The sequence below is a fragment of the Myiozetetes cayanensis genome, unplaced genomic scaffold (assembly GCF_022539395.1).
Source record: "Myiozetetes cayanensis isolate MyiCay16 unplaced genomic scaffold, myiCay2020 scf3, whole genome shotgun sequence".
NCBI classification, from domain to species: domain Eukaryota; kingdom Metazoa; phylum Chordata; class Aves; order Passeriformes; family Tyrannidae; genus Myiozetetes; species Myiozetetes cayanensis.
Window position 1 is genome coordinate 9521379 of NW_026087521.1, and position 14953 is coordinate 9536331.

The following is a 14953-nucleotide window of genomic DNA, read 5'->3' on the forward strand; positions in this document are numbered from 1 at the left end:
TTACCACTTCCTTAAGAAAAAAGGCTCTGTTGTTTCTTAAACTGTGAGACTGACATTTTGAAAACAAACAAACAAACAACAGGCAAAGCAATTCTACTGTAGCTGAGAATAATTCTTTTCATGAGTGTGATAGAGCATGATTGCCATTTAAATAAATTTTCAATGCTAAAGTCAGCTCCAAGGCCTGCTACAATATAGCAAGAGTCATGTAATGGCATCTTTCATTCTCTCTCAATTTGTACAGAAGTGTTTGACTTGCCCTTGTGAGCCTTACAGGAACCAAGGAGAATGTCTCTTTGTGAGAGATTTATAAACATGTCCTTGAAGACTGAATGGAGAGAGGCACGTTCTGCTGAGGTGCTGGCAGTTTTTCTAATCTTTGCCACATTCAACTATTGTTGTGTTGTTTCACTTTAAATGTGACTGTCCCCATAATATTCTCTCCCCTAAACCCTTGCAGTTCATTATGTGCAATTTTAATACAGTCTTTCCTGAATAAAGAAGTGCATGGCCATTGACTTCAGAAAAAAATTTAAAATGTTTCAGTGCTCTGACCTTACAGGTTTTACTTAGTCATGCAATGAGATTTTTATCTGCAAGAAGCAATAGGGTTTTACTGACAATTTGCAGAGCTTTTAGCTCTACTTTAGTGATTAAAGTACTAAAAATTATTTTAAATGTAAAAGCCAACAGAAACTTGCATTCACTCAGTCAAAGCAATTTAATAAATTGTATTCAAATTAGCTTTTAACAAGCCGTGGAACCTGCCAAATTGCATTTTGAAAGACGAATGAGCACACCTTTGCCAATAAGACCCTTTATGGCTATTTGAGATGAGCTTTTGCTAATTGTGTTTGACTGCTAGATGAGAGGCTTGGAGAAAAAAAATTTTGTCCCAGTGTGCCAAATCCTGAGGTGTCTGTCATTGCCCTGTGTAGTGTTGTGCTGAACTGCTGCAGTATTACGGTGAATTAAAGAAAAGGGTAGTAGGCAATAAATAAGTTATATACACACCTCTTAAATAATCAGTGAATATTTCTTAGACTGTTGCTTGGTAGTTGAGACAAGTCTCACACTCCAGGAAAATAGGGAAATGTGTGAAGTTCTGAGTAATGTCTTATGCCATTTGTTTAGAAGTTTGTGGGGTAAATCTTTCATTGGCAGGTAGAAGCAGGGGAGATTTGGTGCTCCAAGCCCTGCCATGGGCTAAAGCAAAAAGGGGGAGAAGAAGAGTCACTGATTAAGCTTTATGTGGGATCTTGTGTAAATCTCGAAGGGGTTTCCTCTGTGTGGGGTTGTTCTGAATTTCATTTTTTTGAAATCACCGACAAACAGCAGCTTATGAAGCCAGTGTCACAGTCAGGCTTTCTTGGTGGTAGGACCCACAATGTCTGTTACAAAGGTTTTAATAGTGCTCTGGTCTCATTTGGTGGTGACCTGCTTGTTATGTGATTCACGCTTTTGAACTTTTTGATAGCTGGTGCTGGAGAAGAAAAATGAACATGTTTATTTTTTTCCTACAACTGTACAACACTTCGATATTCTGCAGCTTTCAAACCATTGAAGCTTGGAAATATGGGAATAACTTCCGTATAGGAATGGGCTTTGTTAAAAATTCGAGTACTTTCAAACTGAGGTTTATAGGATCATATGTTTGCTGGAAGAATGAATTAGATTCAGGGATGAAAGTGCAAATTTTCCATCCAGTTTATTAATCCCTTACCAGTATGGCTTAATGTAACTTTACTCTACATGGAACACAGCACAGGAAGAACATAGACGTGTTGGAGTGTGTCCAGGGGAGGCCACAAGGATGATCACCTAAGAGATGATCTTAGATTCCATCAAAGATGATTAGATGGAACATCTGTCCTATGAGAAAAGACTGACACAGTTAAGGTTGTTCAGCCTGGAGATGTCTCTGGGCCTTCCTGTACCTAAAACAGGAGAGTTGGTGAGGGACTTTTTACAAGGGCATGCAGTGACAGGACAAGGGGGAATGGCTCTAAAATGAAAACTTGTAGGTTTAGATTGGGTCTTAGGAAGAAATTTTTTACTGTGAGGGTGGTAAGACAGGCACAGGGTGCCCAGGGAAATTGTGGATGCCTCATCTTGGATGTGTTTGAGACAAGGTTGAATGGGGCTCTGAGCAACCTGGTCCTAGTGAAAGGTGTACCTGTCCATTGCAGGGGGTTAGAACTAGCTAATCATTAAGGTCTCATCCAACCCAGGTCATTCTGTGATTCTACAATTAAGTCAAATAGACTATTCATACTGTCTCTCTAGTTGGTGGTTTGCAAAGGTATAGTTGTCTGGATGCAGTATGTTATCACCTTAACTTCTGAAGCTGTTGGGTCACAGCCTGTTAGAAGCTGTATTTCACTAAGTTATTAAAGATCAAAGAACCAGCACTTGCCCTTGTATAGCTGGTCAGTGCAGTCTCCCAGTCATCCCTGTCATCCATCTGCTACAAACCCGCATTACTTGAGCCCATATTTCAACTGTGAATTTTCTTTTCTTGTTGCTCTCTTAATGTTTGTTTATAATGTTAAGTGAAAAAATTAATTACTACAAAATTACATTTTTGCAATGAACTACTGCTTTCTCCAAGTTTTAAGATGTTTCTGTCTAATTGAATCTCCAGATGAAAAGAGTTTATACTGAATTTTTATTACTGCTTTCACTGTTGAGTAGCAACATAGCTGTAGACTATTTACAAAACCTTGTCACCATTCTTCTATATATTTAGTAAACTTTGGATGCAGGTGTACTTCATGCAGTCATGAATGAATTTCAAAGAATTTGGCATTATATTGCTCTTCAGAAACTAAGACATGAATAGCTGATAACACCCATAGCATTGTTCCTTGTGTGACTAGGGTGAATATTTGCTGATGATGGGAAAACTTGAGAGTTTTACCAGATTTGATGGTCATTCCAATTTAGATGTTCCTTTGAAATTTACAGTCTTGATTCAGACCATCTGGATGTATAAAACTGATTTTTACTCTTGCCTTGCCTGTAGGACTATAGGGTTCTTTGTCACTACAGTCAATTTAACTCCAAATGACACTGCTGACTGCAAATTTAATGTGTTTCAGAGTGATAAGCTGTAGGATAAAATGTCTTTATTTCCATTTTTTTTTTGATTAATGATTGGCTTATAAGACAGTTCAACTATTAAGATCTGTCTAAAACCACTCCCCCCCTCAAACACAACAAACTGAAGAAAAACACAAAACCAAACCCCCAAAAAACACAAACCCCAAAAAAAGAGAGTTGGGATTTTATGAGATAAACTTTCTGTGTTGCTATTTTTAAAATCAAGCATCTCAAAAGTATCCATGCTATAATCTGAGTTAATTAGAAACTGTCTTCTTTTATAGTAGTTTTCTGCTCCCAATGCACTGATTTTTTAAAATGATTGCTACTGTATGAAGAATTAAATCTTTTTCCTATTACTCAGTTACTGGTGGAAAGACTGCACTTCTGAAGGAAAAAAACCCAAACCCCAGCATAAGTGTTGTAAAATTCATAAGTGATGAAAACCGATGACAGCTTATGGGACATGCCCGATAAAAATTTGCAGCTATAATTGCAGTTGTCAGAAAAGTTTTTGTGATACTTATCAGCTACCAGCATCAGAAGGGACATATTTTGGTGAGTTTCTTTAAGGTCTCCATAGCTTTAACCCGAGAAACCTGGCGGGGCTGGTAGACTCAGTCTGGTCGGCAGATTTTTGGCTCTTTTGCTGGATGGCAGCCAGTGCATTAGCGCTGGATTCGTTCCTACCTGTGCCTGGAATTACTCCCCGGGAGACAGCACAGCCCCCACCAGGCAGCCTTACAGAGAGGCAAAGTACTTGAGTAAACTCAGGCCATCTGTTGGCTGCATAAATTAGTTTTCCCCATTTGCCCATCTAGCCATAAGGTATCCACCCTTTTTTTCTTTTCCTCCCCCAAATACTGTATTTTTTCTTTATCCAGGTTTTGTACGACAGCAGATTGGCAAATGCATTTTTTGCTTCTTTTTTTCTTCTTTAGTTCTTGTGGTTACATGCAATTCATTATAGTGGCTTTGTTTAACAAATCAAATCGTCTACTTCATATACATGTTCTGCTTTGGAGACAGTTAATCGGTCCTCAGAGATAACCTTTATTCATGATAGAGGAGAAACACGTTTATAGTTCTGTGCCCTCCTTCCCACCCCCATCTTTTTTCCCTTTTAATTTTTCCCCATTTCCCTTTTTTGTTTTACTTTTCCCTTTGTTTCTCTTTTCCTATTTGTTCCTCTTCCTCTTTCCTCATGAATACTAACACTATCATATGAATAAATAGATAAGGGATTAAACTGATTACATTAGCATAACTTAAATTATTTGCTTCTATTGGTATTTGTTGTTCAGAATTCAAGGAAGAATTAAATTCAACAGTAACTGTTTTATTTCAAATTCAGTCATTTTAAAGGATTTCCATTTTACTTCTTTCTTAGCAATCCATGAGAATCAGATTCCTTGAGCATTTAGCAGTTAATTAGTTTATCAATAAAACCAATCAGTTTTGAAGATTTATTAAATGATTTTTAGTGGCAGGTTTTACCTCTCAGATAAAAAGGTGAAGTATTTTTTTCACAAGGCCCATTTGGAATTTCCTAGCAGTAGTCTTCCTGAAACTGTCTAGTAAGACAGAGGACATCTTGATGCCTCTTCTGTCAAGTCAGTTGGTTTATTTTGAACATCTAGTGTCATTTTGATTAATTTCCATTTTTTCCTCTTGCAGATTTATAAGAACAACAAAGACTTGTATACTGTAGAAGCAAACAACCCTCGTCAGCTAGTGGAAATTGCAGCCAGAGACATTGAAAAACTTCTAAGTAACAGGTCTAAAGCCTTGGTGGTGAGTACTAACGGGTTAAGTTTTCTATGTAGTATTTTAAAAAAATATTTATTTACTATAGAAACATGGTTTTATAGTTATTTTTACTGCCTATACTCTTCGAGGCAGTGTCAGTGTGATGTCTATAAGACATGACATGTAGAAAGATGGCTCCTGACTTCATGGTAAAAACGAACTCATTAGTTTGCTGGCACAGGGCAGATGCTTATAATATTGACCGACAGATAGGAACCATGTCCAAGTAAGAAATCAAGCTATAAATAGATTGGAAAATATTCCTCTAAGTGACGCACATGAATGTTTATGACTTGAAGATCACTGTACTCTCCGGTCAGTAATGATCTTGGGGAAACAAGAAATAGGGTTTTATTTTCTGATTTGCTAATTTAACCTGTATTTCAATTATGTTTTGGATCAGCACATTTAATCCTGAACTGTTTGTGTGAAGGCCATGCTGCATTGCAACCTTACAGTTTTTTATGCTGTAAATAAGTAGCTGTTTCTTTAAAATGCTTTTGCCAGCAGTCCCTTTCTCTTCAATCTGGTAAGACACCAGACAAGGGTAATTGCTTTTTATGATTTCTACTCACATCACTCACTCGTATAAGACTTTAGAGTGCTTTTCAGAAGATACTGACCAAACACGAATGAGGGGATCTGGATAAAATAATAAACACATTTGGTACAGAGAACTGCTATTGTAAAAGGGTTTAAATGATGAAACAGCAGACTCAATTTCCTTGAGCAATTACATATCCACATAGGCTTGCAGATGAGCTTGGATGTGTTACTTAAAGTGAAAGAGGAAAGAAAGAGAGATTAATTCACCTAACTCTAGACATCCACTCAGCTGGTCGTCCTAAGCTCCATTTTTGTTCAGTGAAATAAAACAGACACTTCTCAGTAAGGACTGACCTGACTTATTCTGAGTAAGACTTTAAAATGGGATGAACTATAGCCCAGAAGTACTTACTTTTCTCTTTCTCAATCAGAGAACCCTCAAATGTAAATGTGTGTAAAGCTGGGGGAGATGAATCCCACCCAAACAGTCCTTTTATCAGTACCGTTCCATGAAGCTGAAGAATCAGTGTGACTGTAAAGCTACTGCCAGAACTCACCTTCTTGTAGGGGATGAGATTTTGCACACTGTGTCATCTGTGCACAAAGGAGATACCACAGGAGGTACCCGTTGTCCTGCCTTTCGTTCTTAGCAGTTCACTCTTCCAGTTCCCATTTCATCCCTAACATGCAATGTACATCAGTGTTATCCAGGCCAAAGCTTCTCTAATTCATTCAAATGAGTGTAAAATAGATACGATTTTTTTGCTTGTTTTCCCATTTTACTTCAGTGGGCATGTGTTTATGTGGCAGTATGTGAACGTTCTATTATTATCACAAAATATTATAAGTCATTTGCAGACCTTTATGAATGCACCCTTTTTTTCTCCATTTTCCCATCAACTCGTATAAGTTTGATGGTTTTAAGTTATCACAGAAAAATCTCATATGTTTTTTCGAAACTCAACATTAATGTAGGAGTTTGCTTGTGGTGGTTTGATCTTAAAATTTTAAGAAAATTAAACAAGTATCTCGAACTATTCGAAAAACTTTCCCCAGGACAGTTTTCCTCTGAATGTGGAAGAAGGTTGCTACCTCATTTTAGGCAATCACATGGTCACTTCTTGGAAAGGGTAACATGATTCAGTTCTCTGATATATGAGAAGATTAAATTAGGGGAAGGATGTTCCTTTGATCCAGCTGCTCCTAACTGCTCAGATACTTATTCAGACTTTTCTATTTGTGGTTATCTCAGACGTATATCAGAACTTTCAATAACTTTTGATTTTAAACCTTCCTGCATATTATTTATTTTTTATACACAGGAGATACTCATTATCTCCTGCATCTGAACTATTGCTTTCTACTAAGAGAATTTCTTCACCTTCCATATGTATTTCACTTTCTGCTTTTTTCAAGGTCGATATTTATGCTGGCATTTTATGAACTTTATGTAGTGAAGCTGAATTTATCTGAAATTTCATTCTTCATAAATCTGATGGGGCACATTTTCTCTGAAATCAGGAGTGGTGTTGAATGGAACTGCTACTAATGACTGCACGGCAGGTTTTACCATTGGGGCTGATATGATCCAAAGTTTTAATTAAAACCTGAATCCTGAAAAGAGTATGATGCAAGAGCACCAGACATCCTCTAGTGATGCCATGAGGAAGGTGCCAGTGAATGACATCAACAGTGTCATTGTTCAGAGACAATCATACCCCAGGGATGCCGGGCATGGTGCACAATCAATCTTTGGGCAAGGTTGTAATAAGCAAATATTAGTGATGACTTTTCTAATAATAAGTAATTTTCCCTTGAGCTGTAAGAGTACCTTTAAATGAGAAATATCTCTTGAATTTCAGATTGTGTTTTCATGCAACTTTGTGCTAGAAAACTCTCTAGCTGTAACAGTAAAATTACCAAGTAAAATTACCAGATTCTGTGCATTGCACACAAAAGACTTGAATAACATGACAAACCTTTGTGATTTCACCTCTGGTTTGTATGAGAAGAGATTATAACAAAAATCTGGACAAAGGCAACTTATTCCACAGTAAGGGAAAAAAGTCTATTTTTATTTTTCCATGTGTATGGCTTTACATTTGACATAAAAGCATAAAGCATAAAAGTGGTGTTTGAAATAGGTACCTAGCTGAGGAAAGAAAAAGGGGAAAGCTCTGACCTGAACTCAGAGGGCTTTTTTAGATCACTATTACTAGTAAATGTTAGCCGTAGAGCAAAAAATTAGGATGAAAAGAATATGGAAAATTTTCTCGCAAAGTGCAGTGGAAGAAGAGAGTAGTATGAGTAGTAAGGAGGGAGACAGGCAACAGCCTTACAGTCAAAGGATGTCAAAGGCTGTCTTGCAATAGAGCTTGTTGTTCAAATAGTGAACATTTCTTTTGTATTTTACTGTTGCTTACTATTGCATATTTGCCTGGACTAACCCTACTGAACACCTACTATTTCAATATTATTAAATTCCCATATCCATACGGTCCTGCAAGGAGCAGGGAATTGGACTCAATGATCCTTATGGGTCCCTTCAAGCTCAAGGTATTCAATGATTCTACTAATTTATGGCATCATGGACCAGTTCATATTCTGTCTCTGTAATGGTAGCATAGCTTCATCTGTTGGTTGTTTTTGCTAGTTATCCTCTGTCTTGGAGTTCCTACCCCATTTATGAGTGCAATAGCTTTCTGGAGCTATGTATATCATCCTAACAGATTGTAATCTTTCTGTTCAAATGGAAACTTTGGAAGATACTGATATTTGTTTAATGAGTATCATTAGAAATACTAAATAGAGTACCTGATGTTGTACTATATTTATAAAATACGATTTGAGGAGTTACAAATATTTTCTCATTGGCTGCATAAAAATAAACCCATTTAAACCATTAATATATGTGATGGGCTAATAATATTTTTTTTTATTGCTCATGTGAAATATTTTAGTGGTCTTAACATTTGCAAAGATCCTAATTTTTGTTGTCATACTTTAAAATTAGAAAGATATTTTAAAAACTTAGTGCTTTGCCAAAGCACTGTTCTGGAGTTTTGTTTTCTGTTTATGCATCGTGTCATGAGGGGAATGAAGTATGACTTCATTTATATAACATATAAATATATATTCAACCTATAGAAAGTAATATTTGATCCAATGCTGCACCCCAAATTTAAGCTGCAACTTCACTCCTGTGCAGTGTGAAATCGTTATCTGTGCAGCCCTTGGCCTCCCTCTGAGCAACCCATTACTCATTAGGTATTGGAGAGCATCCTGAATCTTCTGGAGCAGGAAAATCTGCAGTTCTACACCTTCTTATTTTTGCTCATATATTTGAACTGAAGATAGTGAGCAAGTTTGGAACTCTTAGGTTGCAAAAAAATTCAAGAAAAGAAAGAAGATGATTAATAAAGAACACCTACTAAGTCTTTGCAAACTCATTCTGAAGGAAAAGGATCAAAACATCCTATTTCTTGCTTAGCTGAGATCCCTTTCTGCATTCCCCAATTATTTAATGTTTGGCTGCTTGTTTGTGCAATAGTTTCTGAGATTAATCCTAATTATCCTTCTATCCAAAATTAAGATATATGCATATTCCCCTGCAAATCTTTCCGACAGTGAAACATCTCTTTCTGGAAAGCCTCAGTGTCAGGATCTTATTGTCAGCACTATGGTAGACTCAAAATTCATTTATTAATACACTTTTCTTCCATTACTGCCCATATTCCAGGGCAAGAGCATAACCATTTATGTAAAGCAAACACTCAAGCTCCATTAAAATACATTTCACTGGAAAAGGAGTTATATTTTCTTTGCCAAATTACTGCTTTTTTTGTTTTATTTTGCTTTGGGTCATTTGTGTATGCTTTAACTCTTACATCAAGGTTGGTTCAGGGAAGGCACTAGTCAGTACCCTTGGCTTCTTGGGCAGTATGGAGACAAATTATGTGCAGATTTGCACCTTTTTGTCTAGATTTCTTCAGACATCTCAACCAGAGACATAATATCTTTATTCTAGCCTTTATGCCTTAATTTCTTCAGAAAATGGAGGTAACAGAGTTTCCATGGAAACTGAGGCACAGATTGTGTTCTTGGAGACAGGTTCCCTCTACGTGCTGTTGGGAAATGTCCAAGGTGCACAACTGTGTCTCTGAATGAGGAGCTCAGAATGTTTATCTGCTAGTTAAGATGCAATTTCAACACAGCTGTGCAAGTGTGTCCAGATCTCCCAGTATTGCCCTGCCTGCCTGAAATAAGGCTGCAGAATCTCACAATACAACTGGGAAGTTTAAATAAACATGTGCTATATAGTGTTTTGAGATTCCTGGACAGAGTTGATATGCACTTTAAGTAGGATTGGTAATTTTTCTGTAGCCTGAAAGATCTATAAAACTAAAATAAATTTTGCATGTGAGCTTGCTGCTTTTGTTTTTTGAAAGGTATCCAAAACTCTAGCTTGAGTTTTGTTTTGATATCTTAAGCCAACCTAACATCCTCACAAACACTCTAGGACACCTGGCTTCTGGTCTGCTAGTCTTAAATTGCCTATACTAACAAAGTAGCTTTCCACTTTTTAAAAATACTCTATAAATAAGCTTGAGCTATCCACTCATTTAGCAGAACTTACACTGGACATCTCTTGCTTTTGGGCTCTGTTGCAACTCAGCCACCAGTCTCCTGAGCTCCACTAGGAATTCAAAGAAGCCTAAATAACCACATCTCATAGCTAGGTCCACCACTTCTGCATGCTAATCCAAAGTTTAGAGCTAATTGCTCTGTGAGGCCTTGGGCCAGGTCTCTGAACTGAAAATATCTGTGAATGCATGTGGATACATATCTCGATGTGGACACACTTGACCAGGTGTGTTGAAATTGCATCCAAACCATATTAAGATGTCCCTTCAATCCCGAATAGTAAATCCATTTACTCTTGCTCTCTGGCTGTGAGGGCTAGAGTACTTGCCTGAAAATAAGGTCATACTCCAGTGGTGTAGTTTGGATTCTCCTAGAGTTGAGGGTTATCTGTGCTTCTGACTTACCTCATTATGTTGCAATCAATGGCACGGTAAACACTGTGATTTTGTCATTAGAAGACACTGATGAACTAGGTCTTGAGTGGGTGGAGGAATCTGATGTTTCCTATTAGTTATTGTGCATGGGTGTGATATCCCATAGAATTCATGGGGAAAGGGAGAGGTCTCAATTTTACTGCTGAGTTGTGGTCATGTCAGAGGTTAATCAAGACAAAGTGTCTTTGTCATCCTCTCTTTCCTAGTCTATTTTAAGAATGTAAACCTTGTTGAGAACTGATGTTAAAAGCTGATTTCGGTACAAAATCATCACTCATGTCTTACTAGATTTGCTGCTATTTTCTCTTTCTTCTATTTTTTCAGGTGTTTCTACTCTTTTGACTCTGCCAGTTACAGGCAACATTAGACAATTTTAATGGAAAGGGCTCACGTTGGAGAAATTCAGAGAAGGAAAATAGCTTGAATTGTGGTTAGTCAACCAGCAAGCACCATTTCCCACATTTTATTAGTATTTAGTTGTTCTATGAGAAGCTGGACATCATAAGGAAGCTGGCAGTGAACTGTGTTTGCTGGGATTTTTGCCAAAATAATTTCAGGTCTGACTTCTAAGAAGAGGAAGTCTATAAGGATGGGAAAGAGCAAATTAACTAGTAAAAAGTACTGGTCAAACAAATGAACAAAGTTTTGTCTATACATGTTTTTGTGTCATGTACACAGGTTTTATTTTATTTTTTACTCTAACATGTTAATTTCCCCCTTGAAATTGTTTGGCTGTACCTTTTTCTTCTCTTTAATATTTCAAAATATTTTATTCTTTTATTTTAAGTTTTAATTTCAAGCTGGAGGTGGCTCTTTGGCTATAGGATAAGATAACACAAAGTGTGTACAACCATCACAAACCAAATGGCTTTAATTGTGCAATTATCCTCACAGAAGAATGCTTACACTTTGGAAAAATACAACTAAAATAAACATTTCTCTGTATGAAGACTATAAGATTATGTGTGCCATATGTTTTTACATGACAGTATGTCTTGGATCTTTTAAGTCTTTTCCCTCACATATTTGGTGGAATTTTGCAGCATTAGGACTCTAGATCTATTTATATGTTTACTTTTTATATCTCCATCAATTCTCTACATACTGAGTAACTCACCAAGGTGGAAAATTTTCCTGTGAGTATTAAGAATAGACATTGTCCTCTCCTTTTTGCAGCATTAGATTTAGATTTCAGTCCATGGCTATAGGTGGTCTAAGTAGCAGAAATAGCTTCTTCAGATATGGCAGGAACTTTGCAGGGGAGTTTAAGACTAATGCTTCACTACTTTCAAAACTACCCTCATTGGAAATTTTCACACTAGCTGAAAAAGTTTTACATATGCTTTTTTCAGAGTACAGTACTGAGTCTGTTAGCCTATATGAACTTTGTTTAAATCTCCAGATGTAAATGTAGCCTATTTTGAAAGTCAGCTGTAGTTGCTGAAGCAAATGTGTTTTGGAATGACAGCTAGAGAGACGCAACACTTGTGAAGTCAAACATTTGTCAACTTGTCCATGTGTCAGATGTTTGAATTTGTTTTTACTTGTCTTGCCTTGAGTCTTATTTTATTAACTGAAATACAGGTTGTATAGTTGCAACATTATGCCTCAGAGGATAGATTCACATAGCTCACATACCTTGCAAGGCATCATAAAAGTCTGGAAAAATAAATCAAGGGCTTGTACTGAAAGTTCTTTCAAATATTGCCCATTTCTATTATTTTCTTTCCACGGTTAAATTGATTTGCTTTCTCCAGATGTTTTGTTCTTGTTGACAGATAAAGAGTGGGTCATCCCTTTAACTTCCCATATCCTCATAGATAGCCATAAGTCATTATTTTGATTTTTGTGGCCCTGACCTGTATGTACATAGTGCTGCCATGGCATCGAGTCCCTGAGCTTAGAGAGACACCTGCTGAATCTGCATCCTACCAACACAGTGCATTGCACTTTTGGAGCTTTAACTGTGGTTGAGATGAAGAAAGCTAAAAAGAGCTTTTGGCAGATGATATGATCTGATGATCAGCTTCACAATTTGACTTTTCTTTCTCCTTACACAGTGCATTTTCACTGATAGGATAACTTTGTTGTGTTCACATTTTGTATGGAGAAAAATAAGGAGCTCTTGTAGCTGTAGCAGTTCTTTCCCATTTAGACCCTTTTATATTTCCATTTGAGCAAATTTCCTTAAATAATAAATGGCCATGGATAATTTTGCAGCAGTTTTTTTGCTGTAGTTTTTTTAACTCCCTGTGAGAGATTCTTCACAGTGTATTTTGCAAGCAGGTTTATTTGTCTAGGTTTACAGATGCTGAAATTTCATTTATGAAAGATCTCCTGAATGTGTGTGGCCTCGTTAACACCAGCATCACCCTAAGCTGGGGGGGTTGATGTAGCATCTCTGGAAGGTGAAATATTACTCCGAATAAGTCTTATTTTCTTTTGGTTGTAGAGTTACTTTTTCGGCTTCAGAAGATCAGATTTATAAAAACCCAAAACAATGCAACCCAAACCTCTGCTGTTGCTTTTCTTGGATTTGTCCCAGTTTTTGTCTCCAGGGCTTTGCTACCCTTCTTAGCTGAGGCTTACCCTCAGGCAGCTTCTCCTGAAGTTATTTTTGTTTTCCTTGTATGCACTTCTGCCTGATAGGCGAAGAGAACTGTTTTCTTCCTTATTTCTCGGTCTGATGACTTCCATTCAGATCATCTGCCCAAGAAACAAATTGATGCATTTTATTGTGTAAAACTGTTTTTCACCATGGCTAGTTGAGAATTTTACAGAAGAATGATTTTCTGTGGTAAAACACACATTTTTAAAAATAATAATATTTCATAATAGTTTAATTTGCAAGTGCTGAATTCCATACCGTAATGCTGTCTAGCCAACCCTTGCAAAACTCCTAATTTTTCCTTCGGTCCCTATGTTTCCTTTTTGAACCCCAACAAAGTTGAATTTATAAATTTTAAAATCCTCTGTGAAGTGAAAATTCCACTTATTTCCTGAAAGCTCAATTAAAGATTGCAGAGAAGAACCAAGTGTGTTGTTTTCAGAGATGCAAACTTGGACACACAAGTTATACATAAACTGTAGTGCGGTAGTTGTGTATTGTACACAACTCCAAGCCTTCATTCTGCCTTTGTGAGGTTTTTTTTCCCCCATAAGATTGGGTTAGATTTGGGACTCTTTATCTTCTCTTGTCTTTCAGAATCTTTGCTTTAAGAACATTAATACTTGACTGTATGAACAATTCCAGTATTTTTCACAGTGGAATTCTTTGTACACTTTTCTTCTCTTTTTCCACATTCTCCATATTAAAAGTTCAGATTAGACTGTGTTGCTACAGCATCACACTAATTCATGTTGAATTGTTTCCACTTCACCTTGTAAAAACTTTTCAGTGTACCTATGTCCAAGACCCATTCACTGTTTTCTAAATATGCTATGAAATCTTCACATTCTTGGGTTAGAGAGGTTTAGCAAGTTTTCAAAATATTTGAATTGTAATTCAGTTCAATTTGCATTTCAGAGGGCAGAATTAAAGCGCAAATGCAGGTGAAAGCTAGATTACTTAAAATTGAACACTTCCTAATTGTTATGTACAAAATTGTCAAGGACTTCTAGCTCTCCAGGCTTACCATTCCATTGCTCTGTCCTCCTGGCAATGTTCACTTTGATAATCAATGTGTAATGTTGGAAATAGATCTGTTGGGACAAGGCAGAGATTTTATCAGGGAACAGCAGAAATAAGTATCTGACATGCTTTCTGTTTTTCTCATTTCATCTTCCTTGTTACTCCTTTTGCTTCCTTCCATGCTAGTACGTTTGTGGAAGGAAGAAATTACATATTTGCCAAGGCTCAGTTCTTCTTTGAATGTGCTTCTCTGTTAATGACAGAACTAACAAAATTATTTGTTAAATAGAACCATTGTGATTTCCTGCTAGCTGAACCTGCAAGTTACGTTTATTAACAGTTTCAAGGTCCATAAAGACTTTTTTCCCAGAAATAATAAGACCTCAGTTTTTTTTTTGGTGAAAGTGATAACTGAAGCCAAGAGGTTGTCTATGGGATAAGAACAAAGGAAGTGCCCTGCTGGGTTGATGTAGCCTGTGTAGCCAGTATTCTGTCCCAATGTTGGCATGTGACAGTGATGGGTAAGGAACATATATAAGCCTCCCCAGTATCCATGATCCATTATGCATGTGATCCCTCCGTGTTCACAGTTTTTGGATTAGAAATTTCAAGGAGGTCATCTCTGCCCATTCCCTTCAGTATCTATTAGTGAACTTACCCATAAATTTGCTGAGCTTCTCATCCAGCTGTACTGTCTGCCTCTGTGACATCCTATAGTAAATGGTTGAAGGATCTCACTATTTATGGGTAAAAAAGGCATTTTCTCCTATCTGTTATAGTTTGACCT

General features: G+C 36.9%; 1 protein-coding gene across 5 annotated transcripts in view; it reads left to right on the forward strand.

The window, feature by feature from the left end:
* Positions 1-14953, forward strand: part of CACNA2D1 (calcium voltage-gated channel auxiliary subunit alpha2delta 1) — an 843568-nt gene that overhangs the window by 62140 nt on the left and 766475 nt on the right. For all 5 annotated transcript variants that reach the window (XR_007630104.1, XM_050325466.1, XM_050325463.1 and 2 more), the window contains exon 3: positions 4780-4896. Coding sequence is in view for 4 of the 5 variants with exons in the window: in XM_050325466.1 (XP_050181423.1) it covers positions 4780-4896 (117 nt within the window). In the remaining variant the exon portion in view is untranslated. The remainder of the gene's footprint in view (positions 1-4779; positions 4897-14953) is intronic.